The 22,203-nt window shown below is 46.3% G+C and overlaps 2 protein-coding genes across 6 annotated transcripts; one reads left to right on the top strand and one right to left on the bottom strand.

Moving 5' to 3' along the window:
- Positions 1-16,659: 16,659 nt before the first annotated feature.
- Positions 16,660-18,179, bottom strand: LOC117582750 (ferritin heavy chain). Of its 4 annotated transcripts, none has more exons than XM_034270689.1 (4): positions 18,025-18,179; positions 17,602-17,729; positions 17,466-17,492; positions 16,660-17,366 (listed from the first exon to the last, which is right to left on the bottom strand). In XM_034270689.1, exons 2-4 carry the CDS (start codon positions 17,714-17,716, stop codon positions 16,807-16,809), a joined length of 702 nt encoding a protein of 233 aa, XP_034126580.1. In that variant the 5' UTR covers positions 17,717-17,729; positions 18,025-18,179; the 3' UTR covers positions 16,660-16,806. The 4 variants fall into 4 exon arrangements, with proteins under 4 accessions (XP_034126580.1, XP_034126582.1, XP_034126581.1 ...); XM_034270691.1 differs by having other exon boundaries at positions 17,466-17,471; positions 18,025-18,178; XM_034270690.1 differs by lacking the exon at positions 18,025-18,179 and adding an exon at positions 17,881-17,897.
- Positions 18,180-18,941: 762 nt separating this feature from the next.
- Positions 18,942-21,136, top strand: LOC117582751 (ferritin subunit). Of its 2 annotated transcripts, XM_034270695.1 has the most exons (4): positions 18,942-19,093; positions 19,337-19,437; positions 20,240-20,517; positions 20,586-21,136. In XM_034270695.1, the coding sequence occupies exons 2-4, from the start codon at positions 19,368-19,370 to the stop codon at positions 20,856-20,858; spliced, it is 621 nt and encodes a 206-aa protein (XP_034126586.1). In that variant the 5' UTR covers positions 18,942-19,093; positions 19,337-19,367; the 3' UTR covers positions 20,859-21,136. The 2 variants fall into 2 exon arrangements, with proteins under 2 accessions (XP_034126586.1, XP_034126585.1); XM_034270694.1 differs by having other exon boundaries at positions 18,990-19,437.
- Positions 21,137-22,203: the final 1,067 nt, after the last annotated feature.

Genomic DNA, 22,203 nt, shown 5'->3' with positions numbered 1-22,203 from the left:
TGGGTTCTCGGTTTTGGCTGTGATTCGCTGCGTTCCAGAGACTTATGAATAGTCCGTCTGCGGGCCTGGTCAAGTGGTCAGTTTTCTGGAGATGGCTCCCTTCTGATTAATTTGTGGCGAGAGTTTACACAAATTGTTGGAATAAACGTATTGCTTTCCTCCTCTATGCCGACGGCGTAAACCACAAACGATGACTGCCTCAGACCAGAGCAGAGCAGGGGAGGATTACAGGCAACATGACGATAACTTCGTTGTCAGTCCTCGAGAGCAATTCCTGTAAAATTCTATGACTTCGTAACTAATTAGCGCAAACCATAAAAACAATGAACAGCAGCAGCAGCAGCAGCCAACCCTCGCCTCACCCTCTGTTTCCGACCTCAGACCTCCATCCTCAGACACATGCTTTCCACTTTCCCTTCCTAATGAAGTTTGACGTGCTGATGTCCTGATGTGCGGTGACGTTGACGAGGATGCCGCGGAGCAGCAGTCAACAAGTGAAAGTCAGCCCGCGGGAGCATCCATTGACAGGGAGGGGAATCTGGCTCTGGCTCTGGCTGTGGCTCTGGCGAAGACATCGTAAAGGGGCGCCATAAAATGCATTAAAATTAAAAACGTGTTAAAATGCTCAAGAATAACTGGCGCTGCGGTCTCCTCGACTCTCGAGACTTTAATGAGCTCTTAATGAGGCGCGAGTCTGACCAAATCAAGGACCAAGTCGACTCCAAATGAACCGAAAATAATTTGCGTCTCATTTGTTGTCGCGAGGTTTAAAAAATCGTAAATTATAAACATATTTTTAATGAAAAAAATGCGGTCCTGCCATATGCTACGGCCACTGCTCCTGCTTCAGGGTCCCGTATCTGTGTGTGACTTTTGTTGCTGCCCATAAATTATGTAAATTTCCATTCGAAATTCAAAATTACAAAAAAAAAACACATCGCAGAGGCAAAGGCTGCGCTGTCCCGCTGCTCTAATAAGGGTGAAAGGTCACCAGAAGCAGGGGTTCGCTGGGGGCGTGTCCAGTAAACATCATAAAAGTGAGAAATATGCCTCTTATTTTGTATTTGGGATTCTGTAATTTGTTTTGTAATTCCATTCCCGCTGAAATATGAGTGAAAAATAGCCACATTTACCCCAAAAAAAAAAAATAGGAAGAAAAAGGTAAAGGGAAGGGAGAACGCGACGCCTGGCAAATGGATTTTTTATTCGATTTCCCTCATGCATCCCCGCTCCTGTCGTGGGAATCCGTACTTCCTTCCGTTCGCTTCGCGAGAATGTTCGTCCTCACTCAGCCCTGGGCTGCGTTCCTTTGACTGTGAATTCTCAACTGTACAAATCCGACCAGACAACCTGCAAGTTTTCAAAAGACCACACACAGATACATGCCTCCATGCACACGCGGAGGTAGATGCATAGATACTTTCGCTCACATAAATTAAGGAAGCAACGAAGGATGGCTGCGGGAGAGACATATGCAGAGGCGTGACAACGCCGACTCAGGTGAAATTTATTGGGGCGGAAGAATCGAACGCGAAAGAGTCACGAACGAGTGTTACACTGTGCTGCAAGGGCTGCACTGTCCACAGCGCATGATAGTGATGAAAGTGATGGAAAAACAACTCCAGAGCAGAGGGAACTAGAGAGAAGAGAGATAGAAAGAGTTTAGTGTATCTGGATATCATATTTTGAAATTCCACTGAGTTCTGGTACGGGTAATCCATGCTGATCAGTGTAATTAGTTTACTGGTGCAGAAGAGATGCCAGCAACAAAGTCAACTGCCTTCGTTTTTCTGCGGCGGCGCTTAATTTTTAATGCCGAGTCGTGAAATTTACTGTGCCGCCACAAATTTGAGTTAATCTCCCGAGTTGCCAAAGGGCTTAGCTGTCCGACAGGAGCCATGTGCCAGGACTGACTGTACTGCTGGAAGGGATTAGAGCATTGGTGGATGGAGCTGTAGTTCGAGTGGAGAGATGCGGCAGTCTCATTTAAAGTCCCAACTGGAATCAGCGCTGATTTAATTTCAACTGTCGTAGAAGGAGTTGCCAGGATGGAGGTGCGATAAGTGCTTTTCAATGCGATGTCCTCATCCTGATGCCGAACTTGATTCCGATCCAGGCCATTGTCTGCCACGACATTCCTCAATGTGGCCATCAATCAATTGACCGTCTAACGAGTGGCATGTGGCATGTCCTTGTCCTGAACCGTGTGTGTCCCCGTGTAAAAGGGAGCACGTAATTTCTGCTTCTCTCGTCGATTGACAGTTGGCTAAGAGCGATGGCCTCATGGCCGGAGAGCGAGCAGACCGGACCCTTTCCGTTTTGAAGAAGGGGTTCTTCAACTGCGACGCTAAGCGCCGAACCACCATAAATATTTATTAATGGAATTAACTGAGCTCACAGCATTTAAATTGAAATTGAAATATCAACGCCGTAATTAAAATTCATGGGGAGCCATTCTCGGGCGGGGATGGTTCTAGATCTAGTAAAAATGATGGCACAGCATGGAGCCCCGTGCCCATCCCCCATCCCTATAGATGATATATGGCAAAAGGGGTTTTCGTTTCGGCCCATTTGCATATGTCTTCCCTCTGAACTGATGGCCTTAATTGTGGCCATAACATGTTGTGCGGTTTGGCCATGTGTTGGTGTTGGCGCCGGCGTGTGTGGCTAAGTGGTTTTCCAGGTTGAATCTACAATCCACCCACACCCACACCCAGTGGATACGCCTCCTTCTCTGTCGCTCCGTGGTTCCGTGGCTCCATGGCTCCGTGGCTCCGGCAAGTGGTGCTCTCGTTTTAATGAGCAACAAATTCAATTTCAACTTTTGAGCGCCTTTGTTCCCGAAAATTAATTCATTTGCAATTCAAGGCTTCAATTGCGTTTGTTTTTGGAGTTGAGAGCGGAGAAGGGGCAGGAGAAGGAGATGGGGAAAGGGGATGTCTCCTGGGAACTGGGAATTATTTGGTTAGCTTAAATTTATGCGCCCAGATCAGGGGCAGTTCTACTTTATTCAGACACATAAATCAAGCGATTCCCGACACATGAAAATGCAAATCGAGTGCACTGGCAGCTGTCTTCCCACCAAGGATATCCCACTTTAAAGTATCCCCCTGGCCCTAGAGCATGTCCAGCCCGTCAGTTCCCCCCTAAATTCTTTGCCCAGCATCCAAATGAGGTGCTAATGCGATACATGCGATGCCCAGAACAGAACCCATGATGAGGGATGAGTCACTGGGGTGTATGGCTCATCCATTGTTAAAATACCAACAGCTGTCCCCCAGCCCATCCGTAAATCAAAATTATGAGTTTTCAATGAAAGCTTCGCTAAATGGAAACTTTTAAGCAGCCGTGCGGATCCGCTCAATCGTTTCGCGATAGATGCCGGAACCAACAAAGGACAAAGCATATTTATAACTATTATTTCCGCACGATTAAATCATCAGCGATATCTTCCCCGAACCAACATTGGGGAACAGCCAAGAGGCTGGGGCAAGGATCCTGCTCACGAATTGCAGTCATTTGTTGGGCTTAAACCCTTTGCAAACAAACGAAGGAACAAAGATGCGATGGGTCCTAATGAGGCAGCCATAAGAACAAAAATGAAACCATCAAAATATGGCCAGACATCCGCCACTCCACACTCCATCCTGACAAACGGCCAGGGCTCTGTCCGAGGGCGTGACGAAAATCCAATCAAGCTGTATAAATATTCAGGCTCAGCACTGCTCGTCCATATGTATGGACACTGTCCATCCCAGGAAAAACTAATATAGAAATTAGGTGTGTAATGTGCTGAGCGAGCCATAAATATTTCCTATTCCCGATTCGACTCGCCGAAGAATATTTGCAAAATGTTTCCGCAACACTGAACCAAGTGCTTTGAGGGTGACTCCTTCTGGGAGTTGGGCGGAGGAGTGGTGTCCATTTCAAGTGTTTGCCACATCTGACATTTGTCATCATGATTCGGCCATAAATACAAACTGCGATGCACATAAATAAACATTTGCTGGACTCCAGAAGAGGGAGAGATATTTTCATTTCTCCATCACGGGTTTGAATGCTTTTGAGAGTCCTCTGATAAGTAACACAGAGTCCAAGGTACTCAAATCTAGGACTAGTCTCTCTTCTACAATAATAGAGAAATCCACTTGCAATCGATTCTGACTTGTGCTCAAAACAAGTCTTCATTTGAAAGCCCTCAAAAGCATCGCTGCTTGAAAACTTCATCATGCTTCATCTTGAAAACACCTCAGAAATAAAACCCAGACGCTTCTACCTCCCAGGACTCCCCGTCACTGCATGTGAGACTGAAGACTGAACGTAATTTAAATTTGATGATGGCTGTGTACGGTCTGCCTTTGATGTGTGCGGCCTCTTGATGGCATATCAAATGTGGAACTATCGATGGATGATGTTCGCACATAGCACACTTCTGTCGTGAGCAAACACACCAGTTAACGCAATTAAGAGTCCCTGGCAGGGAACTTAATTAAGGATACGATACCCTGTCTCGGCATTTGTCAATGGCAACGGCAGCAGCATCCAGGCATCCAGGCATCCAGGCATCGGCAGCCGCAAAAGGCAAACACGCATCAATCGCCGGGGGAAACCCTTTCCTGCACAGCTCATCCTTCATAAGGATACGTGCAACTATTCTAATGTGGTTGGTGTTGCAATTAAATTAACATAAACTTCGGGACCAGCCTCAAGCCTCAAGTTTTCCGCTCTTTTCAGCCCAAAAATGTAGCCCTAAGAATGGGCTGGGGGTTGGAATTCGAATGGGGTGCGTCCTCCCTTCCACGAGGACATGCAAATTGAGAGCTGGGAAGCCCCCAAGTTGATTGACGCCACACGACGCGTTAATAACTTTAGCAACGCCTTTGTCCTGCGGCAGACTTTGATGATTATGATGATGGGTAGGTAGTTCTTCTCCGTAGATCCCTTCCCCGGTGTTTAGCGATGACGGCGATGACGCACTATCTGGAATCACTATAATTGCATAGGTTATCCATGCGGCATGTGTGCTGCGGTCCCAGTTCTGTGTTCGGTTTACTTTGGAGCCGCTCTATTTGTTTACTATTTAGCTCTACCCCATCCCTCTGTCTTCCTGCCATTATCCTGGCCGTCACGCAACCCAATTATTCCGTTCAAACACATGTAACTGTTAATTGGCAGAGTGTCTCCTGGGTATGTCCCGCATGCGTCCTGGGTGCGCCACTCCCAGATAGTTTTGCCCTCCGGCCCCGAGCTGAGATTGCTTTTTTCGTTCCGCGGAAAGGGAAGGGTTGCCTTGTACTTGATATTTCGGGAGATGAAAAGTAAATATAAGATTGTGTTTGCCACAAAACAATCAAAACAGAAATGTGCAATGGAATAATCTATGCGGTGGAGAGAACTTATCAAACACAAACGTTATTTGTATAGTAAGCTCCCATTTTTATTTTTGTTTCGGGGTTTAAACACAACTGAAATCTGTTCAAGCTGTTCCTCCAATTGGAAACCTTTAACACAGCAGTTGGTAAGCTTGAAAACTTGAAGAGTGTTTGGTGGCTCCCAGCAGACGAGAACTGAGTGGGACGAAGTTCCGCCCGTCAAGAGCGTAAAAATGCTCGAATCTGCTTGGCTCGTGTCTCATCTCTTACGGATACTTGGCTGCATATGATTTATGGGGCAGACAGCCAGCCAGCCAGCCAGCCAGCCAGCCAGCCAGGAGCGCAGCGGAGGGGCAGACGCACCGCCAAAAGATTTACGACTCGTTCACACACAGGATATTTGCCAGCAGGCAACGCGGGATGGGAATGCAAATCGCACACGCATGAAGGAAGTGCGAGTACATGTCCTTAAGAAGTTTGCGGCTCTCAGACTGGAGAACTTTAAAGCCAATTACGAGACAGCAGAGCCGTGCAGCATCATCCCAGGGATAATCCCTTGTAATTTTGTAGACGATTACCAGGGCAGCGCAGTTCAATCTCCTCCGTATACGCCGATAAGGATGAGCATCAATTGTCCAGGCTAATTGCCTGCCCTTCCACTCCCGGTGCTCTCCGGTCTTCCGTGCCGTGCTCCCCATGCTCCCACTTCACATCTAATTTGCCTCGCATCGTATCTTGGCGTCCATTAGGCTATCGCAAATGGGAAAGACATAAAACTCGTGATGGGAAAGCCATCTCGAATGGATGCTTTGGCTATAACTGATGGCCTCCAGGCGGCAGCCCCTTCCAGGACATGCATCCTGTTGTCACATGCTATCAAAATCATAAAACTATCCGGCCGGCGGGTCCTTTGTCCGCTAATAGACTCCGCTCTGCGTCTCCCTTTCGCGTTTTTGCCAATTTCGCTCTTCCGTCGGAGGAAATCATTTCTGTTGTATCGAATCTTTTGTTGCTTCCTTCGCTTTTTGTTTCGACTCTGGATTCTTTGTATCTGCCGCATCTGGCAGACGGCAAGTCTGCGTCTAGTGTGTCCTGAGTGTCCTTAAGTGCAGTCTGTCCATCTTTCCTGACTCCTGACTCCTGACTTCAGAGCTGCTGGAACGGGTATCGTATCTGAGAGATTAGTGTCCAATGAGACGGGGAATCTTTAAAAGAACAGACGGAGAGACAGTCGCTTAAGCTAGAATAATAATCGAATAAAAAATTCTGTTGTCGTGACCTGACCCCTGACCCCTGATCCCTAATCCACCTCCTTTATGCTCCACTTGAAAGTGTCACAACAAGTAAACAGCGGAATCTCCCACTGTAATGAGAGCTCGCTAATAACTCAGACCGAAGTAAATGAGAAAATCAAATAAAAACAAGTTAAAACTTCCGTGAAAAGCGAGCAAATGGAATAACAACAATTAGAAAGGAGAGGGCGACAGAAAAAAATAATGGACAAAGTGGAGGAAACCCTCGTGCGCTAGCATTTTTAAGCAGTCGAGTAATTACACGTTTAATTGCGATGGTCCCGAGCAGAACAGAACAGAACAGAACAGAACAGAAAAGCAACTCCCAGAGCTCGGGGCAGGGAAAAAATATGCCATGAAGGACAAAAAATTACTTAAAATTCAGACATAATGAAAACTGTTGAGGAAATTATGCTAATTCCAGAGAAAAAACCAACGCCCAGAGGTGGAGTCAGCTCCTGTTCCTTGTCCAGCTTTACTCATTACGTGTCCTGCCTATCCAAGCGACGACAGCGGAAGGCAGAAAGGTTATTCCTAAGAAAAGGCCGAACTGAAAGTTCGATTTATGCAGCTACAAATTCACTTAGCTATGCAGAGTGTTGCTCCAACCCCAATCCCGCGAAGTATTCCTTGATGTACGCACATTTTTGGTTCCATTTATTAGATTTCCGTTTAGCTTCAGCTTCAGCATCAGCCTCAGTTTCCTGCTCGGAGGGGTGTCCGACCCATTGATTCTTTGTGTATTTTTTTAGCTCCCATTTTGCCTGAATTTCTAATTAGCCACGGGCTTATTCCAGGGGGTTATTGGAGGGGAGGTGCAGGGTTAGGTTGGGGGTGCAGCGAATGAGACTACTCCTTGATGTTGAGAGCTGAATTCAGATGGAAAGAGTTTGTAAAGTATTAGAGATCTATTCTGGGCGGTCTTAAAATACCTACATAAAGATCTTTTGCAGATCCGTCTGAAAATATGAATGGATGGACATCAAAGAAGATCTAAGAAATCTATTGCAGCATCTTACCATACCTATCATATCGTCTCTCTTGCTTTTCTTTTTCCATCCAGGGTAGTCCCAGTCCCTTCTGCCCCATTCCCTCACCAATTAGGATAAACTTTCCTCACGCTCATTGCACTTGCTCTTCTGCTCCGACTCTACCCTCAGGCAGGGCAGGGCTCGAGTTGATTTGTGTAAATATTTTTAATTATGAATGCGCTGCGTTGTAATGACTTTGTATTATTCAGATCCGAGCCTCAAACAAAGTTCCCCTGGTGGCTAATCCTGCGCCTGGACACTCGCGGACAGTTTCTCACGAAGATTCTCACGTTCTTCCTTCTGGAGTCTTATCGGCAGACGCTCAGCTCCTGCATCTCTCCCGGCTCCTGTCACGACAACGCATTAAATGATTAATAAAAGTTATCATCCATTCAGAGAGCGAGCCAAATTTGTAGCCGAACAAAGGAGGTCCAATCCATCCAGCCATCAACTCATTGTGACAATATTAATTTTCGATCAAATGCGCGCTAAAGTTCGCAGAAGCAAGAGGCAGGGCAGAGTCCTCGGGAGGCTGCTGGGTCACGCCTCCGGAGCATAAACATTCAAATTGTGGCATAAACATGCAGTTGCCACACACATTTATGACGCTCCATGCGCGTGTTCCGGCCATAAGGCGAGAGATCAAATTGTATAATATTAATTTCTAATTGCATAAATTTTGGCTCGTTATCCTGCTGGATTCCTGTCATTTTTCTGGCATTTACGATTTCTGGCTCCTTTGTGGCTGCATCATAAAAATTAAAGCGCTCCAAGGTGTCTTACAGGACTCTCCTTGGGTTTCAGAGATCCGGTCTCGGTTTCAGTTTCAGTTTCTGCTTTTATTTTTATTTGCCGGTCGCAATGCCGCACAAATAAAAATGGGGAAAGACAGCCATCAAACGTCGAGTTAAAATGTTTTATTATTTTACTTTATGCCCCTCAAACGACGTGAGTTCGACCGGGGTTCAGGATCCAGAGACAATTGCCAAATGGTTTATTGTTTCTGGCTGCTCTGCGGAGCGTTGATAAGTCTCTCTGGTAAGACAAACACTGAAGCCCCCCCTCGGGGTCTGATGTCTTAACGGGGCAATATCTTTTGAAATTGTTATTAAAATCGCAAAGCGATAAGCTGCCTGGGGATCGGGATAAGTACATTGTATGCACATACAAACATATATTCTCCCTTGTAGGCCACATCTTGTACCTTTTTGCAATTATTTTGATTTGCTGCGCTCGACTGCTGTTGAATTTAAAAGTAAAACTTAAACTGAACGTTGCTTGTCCCTTTATTCATCGTTTTGTTATCATTTCAACGTTGTTGCGCCTTTGCCCATTTGTTTTTTGTTCTCACGGAAAATGTTTTCCCGCTGATACGTGACAATTGTCGGGTCAGGTGGGGTCGGGTTTGGGATTGGGATTGGGATTGGCGCCAGTCAGCTGTGCTCGTCAAACGCTAAATGCCCTGATTAATCCACTTGGAACACAGCACCACAGAACCGCATCCACCCACCAGCAGCGCCTCATGCACCTCATACGTGAACGACGGCAAAAAGTTTTGCCCCAAAATGAAAATTGTTGTAGGGACAGGGGCGGCGTCTAGGGCTGAGACAGGTCTGCGGCTCGGGTATCGCTCTACGTGTGCACATGCTGATTGCATTTACGTGTTGTCACCTCAGCCCCCTCTTCAGTTGTACCCTTCCTTCATCAAGGTTCCCTTCCCCCGCATCTGTCGTGATTCACTCAGTGACTAAAAGCTTTGCCTGCGCCAATGGAACCAACCGCACGCATCCATTGATAAGCAGCTCGAGGTCTGGCATAGAACTTGCCCCTTCAACGCTGCTCCCGACCCGTGCGGCCTGCAACTTGCAACTCCATTAGACAACAGCGAGACGTGGCAAAGTTCGGGCTAATCAGATGCAGTTGTAATTACAAAACTCTCTTACGGCGAACACAAGAAACAAACGAGGAGCCAAATGGGATTAGATGGCGCTGCGCTAGTGGCAGGTGGAACAGGAAACACGTTCGACTCCTGTCGAAGGACGAGAAACTCTTTGTCGTGAGGTGATTGGAGAGTGCCTGGAGTTGAGCTAACGAATTTAAGATGGTCTGGAAAGAATCGAACTTTAGAAGAATTTGCTTAAATAATTCAAATTCGTATTGCAGGAGAGAATAAGATTAGTGGTCCACTCTTTCCAAAGGAAGTACACATTAAAATCCCATTCAGCCTTAGGGAAACGCCTCCCAAAGGATATCGTATGCGCTTCCACAATCGCCAGAGATTTCTCCCACTTTCCACCATTCAAATCGAACCTTTATTGGGTGCACGCATAACTGGGATTTCAGCGAGGCAATGCACAAACTGCTGCACCCCTAGGCAACCTTTATATCTATGCCTGTATCTCGGAAAGAGAGCTCTTGGAGAGGGACTGGGTTGGGACAGAGACGGAGACAGAGACAGAGGCACGTCGGGAATGCTTGACTTTGAGTTTGGGCAAGTTTAAGTAAATCTGCTTATCTTGTTGGAAACTTTTCGCTCTACGTGCCGCCGGCGCGACGCTGGTCGCGGTCGCAGTCTTTTGTTGTGGGCCATTCCCAACGCCCCCTCTATCTACTATCTACTACAGACCCACCCTACCCCAAAGTGCCAGCTATTTGAAGTGAAATGAACAGTTGTCATGCCGTTGACGCCCAGGCATTAACCTGGTCAAGTCGTGGACTCCGTATCGCACGGGTCGGTCGCTGTCAATCAACTGAATCGTGTGTGAAACGCTTCTCGTCTCTTGTTCACTGTTGCCACGGGCCATTGAGTGGAAACAAATGGAAATATTCCCTCCCGGCGCATGGACTGCACCTGGAATCCTTGCTAAAAGACTGGCTTGCAAGTGTTTAGGAGGTGCTAATTAAAGAGAGGAAGAGTTTCGGAAGGGTGCAATGTTCTGTTGACATTTCATTAGTGCCAGACGAGGGAGGAAATTGCAATAGCATTGCAAATGCTAAAGTTAGCTTTAGGTTTCATTCAAGGTTGCGATATCAAGATTATAGGACTCCAGGATCGAACATCTTTAAGTAAGATCCCCAACATGTTCTGTGGTAACGTAGTGGTATGCAAGGTTTATCCAATAACTCAGGGCCCACCCTTTCAGGAACGCTCTGGCGATACTTATCAAGGGTAACACTTCTGTTCCCTGGCTCATCGTCAGGTGAAAGCCATACAAATTCGACCCGTCGAAGGCCATTAGTCTCGGCTTGAACTGCTTAAGCGCATCTGGCGCCGCCTCCAAGGCTGCTCTTTCTATTGCGCGGCAGATGCCGCTCCTCGTGGCCAAGTGCAAGTGCATGGCCCAATTTATGGTCAAATGCTAATTTCGTTGCCCCTGTCATAGCAAAAAGCGTGAATTGCTGTAGTGGCTCCCGAGTCCACTGTAGGTTTTACTGCGCGCTGCTTTCGGTTTCTGTTTCTGTTTCTGTTTCGGGCTGGTGGCTGCAATAACTCGACGCGGTTCCAGGGTCCATGTACGTATCCATGTCCGTCTACAACTGCAGCTGCCAGATGCCTCGGATCTGGGCAGAAGCAACTTTGTAGCTCCCGGTAATCCTTGTTGCAGTTGTTGTACGCGTCTCGTTGTTGCCATTAATGCCCATCGCTGCCACAAAGCGAAGGGGCAGGAACGGGAAAAATGCTATTATCTTTTAAAATTGTCTGCCAGGCAGGAGAGGAACAGGCAGCGTGAACAGCGAGGAGTAGAGTGAGCAGGAGCTGCAGGAAATATGGATTAAAACGTTGCCAGTGGCAGGCAGCCAGTGGCGGCGGCTGGTGGGTGAGAAGGAGGAGGAGGAGCAGGAGGCAGGAGGATCCTTGTGGCTGCCGCGTTAACTTGATTTTTTAAGTGCCTCTCCGTCCGCCCAGCCGATTACAGTTCTTCCACGGCTCCGTCTCCGTTGCGGGCTTCCCATTTTTCTCAATTTTTTGCATCGCTTTTCATTTCTGCTCATGCATACAAAATTAGTGCCGGGATAGGCACGGGGATTGCTGCTCGGAGAAGCGTTTATGGCTTACAGCGAGTTAATCGCGCTGTCATCGTTGGTCGTTTGTTGGACTTGCCGCAGTGGCAGTGGCAGCGACCATTGTGCGGCATTTGTGTAGCTCAATGTTCGGCGCACTTGAAGTAAGCGGCTTAGGATGCTGGCGTCGCGCTCGAATTCCCAGCGAATCTCCAGACATGAGACTTGAGACTTGTCCATGGAATTGTCGCAAATGAGTTGTGTACCATTGTGTACCATTTGCACCCCCGCCCAGCCTTCAGTGGCTGTCCAGTGGCTTAAATATTTGTTCTTTTTAGTCGCAGAATGCCGGGCAGGGTTCTTGCACTGCATTCCTTTGTAACATAAAGTTTAAATAAGTTAAAACATTGTCTTTACACTACTCAAAATAATAGACTGAAATCTACATGTGGATGTACATAAATAGAGGAAAAATACTACTTTTGAAAATATTACCGATATATATGTTTGTATGTATAAATATCACTCTTCCTTATTTCCTGTTGAATTATGTTGATTTTTAATCAACTGCTTGCCTGCCTGCCTGCCTGCACGTTCCACGAAGTGGGTGTGGCAGGGTCATAAAAACTGATTTTAATGCTCTGCCAAACTATTGGGCAGCTCCACTACGCTCTTCGCCGCACACTCCCACTCCCACTCCCACTCCCGCTGCACAGGCCAACTCTCTTCAGTCTTTGTCTTTTACAACCTTTTGTCAGTCGTTAATTTTTATGTTTATAGCGCAAATTCTCGCCTTGCTGCACACACGCTCACTGAATTTTCAAAAACCGCAAAATGGCGCACCACTTCTTTGTGAAGAGTGGTGAGGGGGGAACGACAGAAGGACGGGAGGTGGGGGCACTGCGACGTCGTTCAAGGTAGTTAAAACAATAACAATTAGCTGCAAGCCAAGTCGTTGGCCACACGCAGGAATTAATTAGCGAACCAAAGCGATGCTCTTCGAGGTTACGTGGAGGCGGCAAAGTGAGGTTAGCTGGGTGCCAAGTTGCGGCTCGAATTTGCTGAAGCAAAAGTTCAATAAGAACGAGAAGCCCCACAAAATAAAGCCAAGTATATATAAGCAACAGAGAAAGTATACAATTATAGGGTCAAAATACGTAAATATATGTATGTGCATATAGAGGAAATGTTACCTTATGTTCTGCCAGACAAAGCGCAATAAGCGATTCCGCAAAAACATTAAACTTCAACTATAGATCAGATCTGCGTGAACTGCAATGGACAGCGGGAGGAATCTAATCAAACTAGTGAAAACTTTCGACCGGAAAAATGGCAAACTGAAAGTTTGTCCGCCTCTTCGGGAAAACTTTTCGCAGACTCGCTCTCTCTTTTCATCTGACGGGCTGAATAATTGCCAAGCTGGAAAGCCAAAACTTGAACAAAAACGCAGACGCTAATGAAAACTCAATAAACTTTTGCCTGCCACTCGAATGCAACAACGAAAAGAGGGAAGGATTATGCCTCAAGGAGGGGGAAAGCAGGAAGTCGAGTGCAATTTTAGCAGACAAATCAAAACAAATTATGATTTATTGAATTTTAATTTAGTGCCAGTGCAGAAAATTTCCCATAAATATTTTAGGACGCCCAGAGCCGAGCCGAGTCGAACCAGAATCTGAATCAGAATCAGAATCAGAATCAGGAGTTATGCTCATTGCCGCTTGGGTGGCGTGGAAGTGTTTGGCTGTTTGCAACCCTCGGAGAGTCCGGGCAGTCGACTGGAAGTACAGTTGCCGTTCAGCTTTTTAGCTCTGCGCGTGCCTGCCTCACGCACCATCAGGGACGCCCCGTGAAGCAGCTGCCAGGATGAGAGATGCAGATGAGATGAGGTCCTGGTGTGGGCTTGCCAAATGTGCGTGCGTGGACTGGTGTATGCAAATTGCTGGCCACATGTCATTTCTGACCATTTCCGCTCGAGGGCCCGCGTTAGCTAAGCCAAAAGACAACAACAATTACAAAAGCAACCCCTTGCGAGGGTTGCTTTCCCTTTGCGAACTTTTTTGCAACTTGTTTTTACCCACTGACCTTGAAAAAGGAATTTCAATTCAAACATGCAAATTCAGTGCCTCTGAGCAGCTGAAAAACCAACCTACAAAGCACCCCATGGGGTGGATCAGTATCAGGTTGCCCGTGTCCCCCTACCCATCGCTAACCCCCACCCATGTTCAAACCTCGGCGAAATTGTGCAAAATTGCATTATTTCAAAATGAGGAAAAACAACAAAGACAGAGAAAGAGAAAGAGAAAGAGAGAGAATTCGCTTGCTTATCGCCCAGTTGAGTCGCTTATCGCTGCACACGGAGCAGATCCATTAGTCAATCATCTGTCTGTTGATATGTAAACCTCGAACCTCTTACCTCTTACCTCTTACCCATTCGATTGCCTGACTAATCGAGCAATCCCCGAGGAAATTTGCCTCCTATGATTGCACAAATTGCTCGGGGAGCTATCGATTTCACGTGCAATCTTCCCTCAAGTCAACTCTTCCTTGTGCAAATCGCTTTATTAGGCACAATCTGCTGTTGTTTGGATCAGCTACATTTGGTTGGGTGGGAACCTTAAGGGAAGAGTGGCGACAGGGATGGAATTCACGTATTAAATTCACGTATGTACATATGTACATAGTATATAGAAAATGTATGTACGTTAGCAACTCTTAATTTTTGGAGCTTCTCCTGAAACGTATTTTGCGATAAGGATTTTTCCGATTAAATATTTTAACCAATTCGAATTTTTTTTTAATGAAAAATGCCGAACAATATTGGTATGTCTGCCTTCGAACTGGCAATGTGGCCCAAACAATGGCTGGAGAAGACTTTTCATTAAAATTGCACATGCTAAAGGAGTAGCCGCCGAGGGAGAGATGAGAAGACTGCGAGTTCGAGTGCGAGTGCAAGTAGGGGGAAGAGAGGCAAGGATTATTTATGGGGAGCCGGAAGCTGTCGGCACAGCTGTCTTTCAGTGGCTGCAAATGGCATTGCAATAAAACGAAATTAAATTGCTATTTTGCATACATATTATGTGTGTCCCGCATGTCCAGGACACACTCAAACACATCCTGCACGCAGATGGTCTTCATATCCATATCCATACTCATAGTTGTCTGGCAGCCGAATCCTTTAACAACATCTGGCCTCAGCAAATAGTTTGCAGCCTCGGTTGAGGACAACCTCAACCCTTTGTAATTGCTCGAAGTGTTATTAAAATGCATAAATTAATGGACATTTTTGAGGGTAAAGACACCTTTTTATGACCTCGGCTTATACCATGTGGGGATTTCTTTGGAAACTGTCTGCGAGCTCCGTAATTTGTGAAGGCTTATGGCATAAACAATTACATTTAGAGAAAAGTAGATCCTGGCCAAATACACCACAAATTACCGCAATTATGGAACCCTCCTTAAGAGTCGACGGTCCGCCAGCATCTAGCCGCAAATCAGGGCAATTAATATTAAGTGGATTATTATTTAATGACCAACGCACGCACTCGGAGACAATGCCCCGCCATGGACCACCACCAGAAGCCACCATCCTGCTCAATCTCATTCGGTCCTAACTGTTATGATCCGAAATGGAGTTTTAGTTCCTCTTATGGCTGTCATATTCTAATTACATCAGAGCACGCAGTTATTACACGGATTCGGGCTGCGATTTGATGACTCCTGACCTCGGCCCACCCCCTCAAGTAGTTATTGCGGCAATGGACGTCATTAAAATGGCAAATTGACGTTCATTTCACGTGCTAGTGGACCATATCGGGATGTGATATGGCAGACAGAATCCCCATTGAATGGGCGTCGCTAATTGATAAATTACCCTGATGCGTGGCTTGGCTCCATAGTGCAAATGGTATGATCCCCAACATGTACTTATGAGCCTGAATGTACAAGTATTTTCACAACAGCTGAAATAGGAGATAAGCAAACTGCGATGCAGATTCAGGCACGGAGAACCCGGAGCACTCTGACAGCAGCCTTACATAACTTGGTGACATCCTATCATTATCATCGTCATCAGCGTAGTACACGTCAGAGGCAGAGTCCCTTTCCGGTTTAGTCAGCAGTCTGGCAATATGGCGATCCGGCCCCTGCACTGAACCCCAACCGAGAAGGCCAAGTCGTGTGCAGCCGACGATGATAAGTTGGAAAAAAGAGAGTTCTCCTCAAGACATGACGTGGATTCCCGCAAACAATCGAATGGAGAGTGGCCCCAACCTTCCTATCGCTGATAAGATAGTCAAGTTCCTTTAAGCTTCTTCTAATCTGTATGATTGTCCACTGGCTGTTATCGATCTAAATTTTTAAACGCTCGTACTCCATATTTAGATATTTGATTGTCCATGCAAGATCCCCAATGATCTTTGCCATTTTGAGGAAAGCCTTTTGAGGAAAACTGTTTGATAACTACATATGTACATCATAGGTACTTTATGAAAATCTACTCCGACTGGTTCATATGTTTCATTCTAAGCCATATCTATCATAACGTGTATGCATAAATATATCACACGTTCCCCATTCCATAGTATTTATCAATTATATGATCCATTGAAGTACATACATACACACAAATTATATGTTTTGTTCGGTGATTTTGGCGAGTACAAAAACAACACAAAGTGGTTCCTCCATTGTTCCGGGGTACACACAAAGGCGTATCCAAAGTACAACCCCAGCTGTGCTTCTATCAGCATTCGAGGGAATACAAACCACCAAGTACGGCAGCTGTCAGAGCGGATCCAAGATCCGACACGCCCCGCAATGATGGCAACCAGATGCAGCTTTATCATCATGTTGATATTGTATTTTGTGTTGTTTTTATTTGTTCACTCTGTAGTATATATGTATGCTAAAGCCACATTTGGGCGAACTTCGCTAACTTATTTATGATAACACTATCACAATAATATAATGATGCTGATAATGCTGCTGTGCACTGCGATTTATTGTTGATAGAACGGGGGACACAAATCAATTTAAAGGTGGTTGAAAGGCATCGCAGTGCTGAATTTAGTAGGGAAGATGAGTGTAGATTGTATCGAGCGGGAACGCTTCTTACTGCTTCTGCAGATACTCGTCGAACAGATAAATGGACAGAGATGGGTCCGGCACCTTCATCAGCTTGGCGAGATCGTTGGCGTAGCCAGACAGCTTGCGCACGGACTCGGCCTGCTTGCCGAGGTACTCCTCCTCAATGTAGTGGGCCATCTCGGGGTCGCGCTCGGTGGCGTGAATGGCACGGGTGTGGATGTGAGTGGCTCCGGTGGCCAGTTGCTTCTCATTATCGAGGGCCAGGGCCAGGGAGTGCAGCTCATCAACCTCCAGAGTTGGACGCTGTGTGCTGACGGAGGCGGCAGACTCGTGGCGGCTGTTGAAGTCCACGATGCCACCACGTTTGGTGATCTGCTTGATCAGAGCAATGCTGTCCTCAAAGGAGCGGTCCGAGAGTCCCTGGTAGAGCTTCTGGAAGCCGGGGCGGTTCTTCTGGTAAGAATTGAAGTGGGTGGCCAAGAGCAGGTACTCGTAGGACTTGGTCAACTGGGAGTTAATGTAGGCCTGGACCTCGGGCTCGATGTGCTCGATACCAGCGAAGCGGGCATTACAAATGGAGTTGCCTGCGTCGAAAGAGGGGGCAGGAAACAAAAAGTTAAATTAAGATTTTTCTTATTGCGGAAGTATCAGAAGGGGTAAGGGGGTTGTAAGGTTAATCTTACTTTCGCCTGTGAAAAAGCCCGTGAGCGCTTGTTTATTTTGTATAAAATTCAAAGGCAAGAGAAACAACACACAATCACAATCAGTTAGGTTCTCTTCACATACACTCTCTCTTTCACGCGCTCTCTTGTTACTCACCAGAAAAGGTCGACGAAGAGCAGGCGGTAACCACGCTGTTGTGGCAATACTCTTCCTCTGCCTGGGCCAGAGCGCCGAGGCTGGCAATCAAAGCGAATGCAACGAGCAGTTTCATCTTTGTTCAATTACTAAGATCAGAGAATTGATGGAGTTATAGGAATTAGTTTCACAATATCAATACAAATTTAAAAACTAAATCGGATAGAAATATCTCAGGCGACTAAGATGTTCGTTCTAAATTCCGTTTTTGCGTCGTAATTTCAAGAATTTTCCATGCACCTCTCTCTCGCTCTTTTACAACGAAACCACCACCACCATCACCAGCAATAACTGTTTTGCTTCGAATTTCGGATTTTAGATCAGGTTAAAGTTGCGGCTCTCGGTACTCAGAACTTACTAAGTAAACTAATTGACTAAACTCACTTTAGATTGTCGCAATGAATTTAATTCAATTTTCAGCTGCTTTTTGGGTTCTTTATGTGTGCTGCTTGGTGGAACTCGAAACGCGAACTGCTGTTTATAGCGTCGCGTTTGCCTCGTTTCTATGCGGTCGATACTGCTGCTGAGAGCGTGCGCCAGTGTGCGTGAGTGTCTACATGGGCATTTGTTGTTTTGCACTCGCCGTTGTTTCGCCTCTCTTCACGATGGGATTTCGTTGTCAGTCAATTGTGGTTCAGTGCAGGCAATATGGCCGCTCTGCTGTTGTTGGTGTTGTTTTGTCCATGTGACTCACAAGCGGAGTGTAAGGCAGGGTTGTCAGCGTGTGCAAGCTGAGTTGTTTCAAGGGGCATAGATCTTTATCAATTAATAAGGAACTATTTGTATAAAAGATTTTTTAAACATATGATCAAATATGGCTGAAAGGTCTCCACGTAACATAAATGTGTATTACTATCTTTGGAAAATGCTTAGATTGACAGCTGTCACTTGTTGCCGCGTTGCCACTGCTGATACTGATCGAAAGTTTTGATTGATCCAGCGACAAGTCGCAAGAATTATATTGTCAGTCAGTGTCGATATGGGAAAAATCCATGCGCCTGGCAACCCATGACGTTTTCCACTTTACTCTCTCCCACACAACCAAAACAAAAACAAAGAACAGCTGACGCTGAGTCAAGAGCGACCATTTGACGCCATATTGTATTTTTCGGCCTGGAGTGGGCAATCTGGATGGGAAATTCGCACATTGAGGACGTGTGTATTAAATTAAGTACCCGTATTATCAAGAATATTCAATTATCAGTGTATTACAAATAGCCGCCGCAACAAAGCAGCGACGACATGTTGAATAGATAAGAGTGCACACTCTCCCACACACACACACACACTCGCACAGCGAGCGAGAAAGAGCGTCAGCCGGAGCGCTTAAAAGTGTTTTGTGCGCCACAGGCATTCACAGTTCGCATTCAGCACTCACGTTCCCTATAACCAAAGCATAAGCATTACCGCAACAAAATCGTCGCCGAGCAGATTATTCTGTCACGTCAAGAAGGTACTGGAAAGTAAAGCCCCATTTAGTCGAAAACCGAGCAGGCGTCGCCTTCTATACCAGTGTGTGTAAAGGCATTTTGACGGACAGCAGCCCAATAATCAGTTTCGAATTTCGATAAAGTCTAGTGCGGTGAGCCTATTTAACATTGGCAACCTCCTCGAGACGCTTCATTCTCATTCTCGTGCATCCACCACATACAACGTTTACTAAACGTGACAATTTGTTCTGTGATTTCGTGTAAAGACTTTCCTGAACCCAATTCCGAAGAACAAAGATGGTGAAATTAATTGTAAGCCTTCTGGTGCTGGCCGTGGTGGCCCAACAGGCGTACGGAGATTTTAAATGTGAGTATTCTGTGTTTGTTTAAACAAAAGAAAAAAGAAACAGTGGAAAAATAAAATTAGACGCAATAACACCAAAAGGCCTCAACAAGAGAGCGAGTCAGGTCGCCAAAGAGCGGGAGAGCATGCGCGCTAAGAGAGTTGCTCTTTGGTTGCTTTCTGCTCGCTCTTACGCCCATCAAAACAAGAAATTTCACAAGTTTGTTATTTGTTTGTAAAATTAATTCCGGCAAATGCTTCCGTTCCGCTTCTGGAGAAAGGGAAACCAGTTTATGGATTTGATCAAATTTTAAAATCGATTTCCATATTACGCGAATTTTGCTTTTATTTCGTCGACTAACGGGTCAAGCCCAGCTGTATTTTGCACACGACCGCCTGTCGCCAGCTTAGAGCTGTGCGAGGGAGATAGAAAACTTTTGCACACGGCTCCACACCAAAACAAATTCCGTTGCTATGGCGGCGAGTGTTGCGCACGTTCCCAAGCTAGAGAAACGCCAAAGAGAGGGTATTGGCTGTGAGAGCGCGAGAACAGCAAAATGCAGTTTGCACACGTTCTCCTTGTTCTAGAATATTTTATGCAATTCCAATACCGGTCCTCCTCCCCACTCAGCCATAAACAAGAAAGAAAGCAAGAGTGTCGTGGAAGAGCCAGCGAGCGAAGGGAAGAAGAAAAAGCAGAGTAATGACCAAGGTCAAGATCAAATAGAGAACGATCAGTGCAGTGCCCGGTGCAAAGAAGTTTAGTGCATTAAGCATAAGAAACTTTAGCCGATCACGATACCTGACGTAATTATTTGGTTTACAGGCTCGCTGGAGGTGCCCGAGATCCCCAAGGGCTGGATGGACCTGAAGGACGGCTGTCTTAACGGCATGCGCAACCAGATTCAGGAGGAGATCAACGCCTCCTACCAGTACCTGGCCATGGGCGCCTACTTCGCCCGCGACTCCGTCAACCGCCCCGGCTTCGCTGAGACCTTCTTCAAGTCCGCCAAGGAGGAGCGCGAGCATGGCTCCAAGCTGGTCGAGTACCTGTCCATGCGTGGCCAGCTCACCGATAACGTCAGCAAGCTCATCACCGTCCCGGTTAGTATCCTGTTAAGGGGTATATCCAGGGATTGTTGCGAAACTTATGTATCTTATTCCTTTTCCAGACCGTAGCCAAGCAGGAGTGGAAGGATGGTGCCGCCGCCCTTGAGGATGCCCTAGAACTGGAGACGAAGGTCACCCGCTCCATCCGCAAGCTAATCCAGACCTGTGAGGGCAAGCCCTACAACCACTACCACCTGGTGGACTATCTCACTGGCGTGTACCTGGAGGAGCAGCTTCACGGACAGCGCGAGCTGGCCGGCAAGCTAACCACCCTTAAGAAGATGATGTCAACCCACGGCGAGCTGGGAGAGTTCCTCTTCGACAAGAACTTGTAAATTGGTTCCCCCGTTACCGTTCTGGATCACCCACACCGCCGCCGCCGTGGTTGAGGTGTCCAGTCACTCTTCAAAATTATCAGCCAGCAAATCAACTCCATCTAGTGTTTTGTTATCTATTTCGTTATCACCCGAGCTGAAACCCTTCCCCGAAAGTCCGCCATTAAATCACAAATTAAAGCTTCAGTTTTCGTTCTCTTTGATTGGCACGAAATTCTCCCAATAAATTACCTTTCCTTCTGCCTCGCCACCGATCCACGGGGCACAGCAAAAATCTACGAGTTATGTTCTTATCATCCCGCTCCCCGCGCTATCTCATGCGAGAGCAGAGAGTATTATCAGTTTCATGAGTTGTGATTTACGCTGTCGACTCCAGGGAAGGGTCTAAAGCTTTTGTAGGAAGTTCCGCATTATGCAATCGCAGAGATTTCGCCTAGATGTAAGTGACACGCGAAGGGATCATTTTATATAAGCCATCATGCACAACTCATACAATATACTACATTAAATATGCATATACTTCTATATTTTTCTGTCAATTAGACCAGCAAATTAGAAAATAAATAAACAATACACAAACTTTCAACTTTATTTTTAACTACATACTTATTGTTACATGGGATATTACTATTTTTGATGACCATTCAGCAAATTAATTAAATAGTTGGAAAATCTGATGAAATAACCCACAGATACTCTTGGATCACATTTACATTGGCCAGGTTCTTCCTAAAAAAAGCTTTCTATGAAAATTGTAGACGATTAACCCTTTTGTGTCCCCTGACAATGCACTTGATGAGCCGTGTCTGGGATCACGTCCCGCCTGTCCATCAGGGGCTGGCCAATGTCTAATGGTCTAGTGGCATCGCATATTCCGTTTGATAAACGTCTTAGTACCCTCTCCCTGTCCAACATTGACCCTTTCATGTACTTCTACATCCCCATATCCCATCTGGCTTAATCCGATTTAAAAACACAAAATGCCAACCATAAAGAGCAAAGTGAGTCGAGCGAGACGGAACCTGAGATAGAGATTGAGATGGACGGGGACAAGTACAAGGAATAATTCATAAGTCACTTGTAAAAATGTCCTTCCCGGCCTCAGTCCACCTCAATCCTGTTTCCCCACAGTTCTGCCCTGCGGCGAGGGTATACTAGCGGGGCTAATGTGTGTTCGACTTCACCCTTTCGAAGCCGTTGTCGATTTCAGTGATTGACAGGACATGGCATGCATTGAATTATGATAAATTGTGGCAACTGTCAAAAGGCGGTGATGATGGTTCCCTGTATGCCATGTTCCTGGAAGCGGGATGACTAGCAGGCGAGCATGACCATAGTGGACGGT

This window comes from Drosophila guanche, unplaced genomic scaffold, assembly GCF_900245975.1.
Source record: "Drosophila guanche unplaced genomic scaffold, DGUA_6, whole genome shotgun sequence".
Lineage (NCBI taxonomy): Eukaryota > Metazoa > Arthropoda > Insecta > Diptera > Drosophilidae > Drosophila > Drosophila guanche.
Note: the sequence above shows the minus strand (reverse complement) of the source record. Positions and strands in the feature narration are given on the sequence as shown.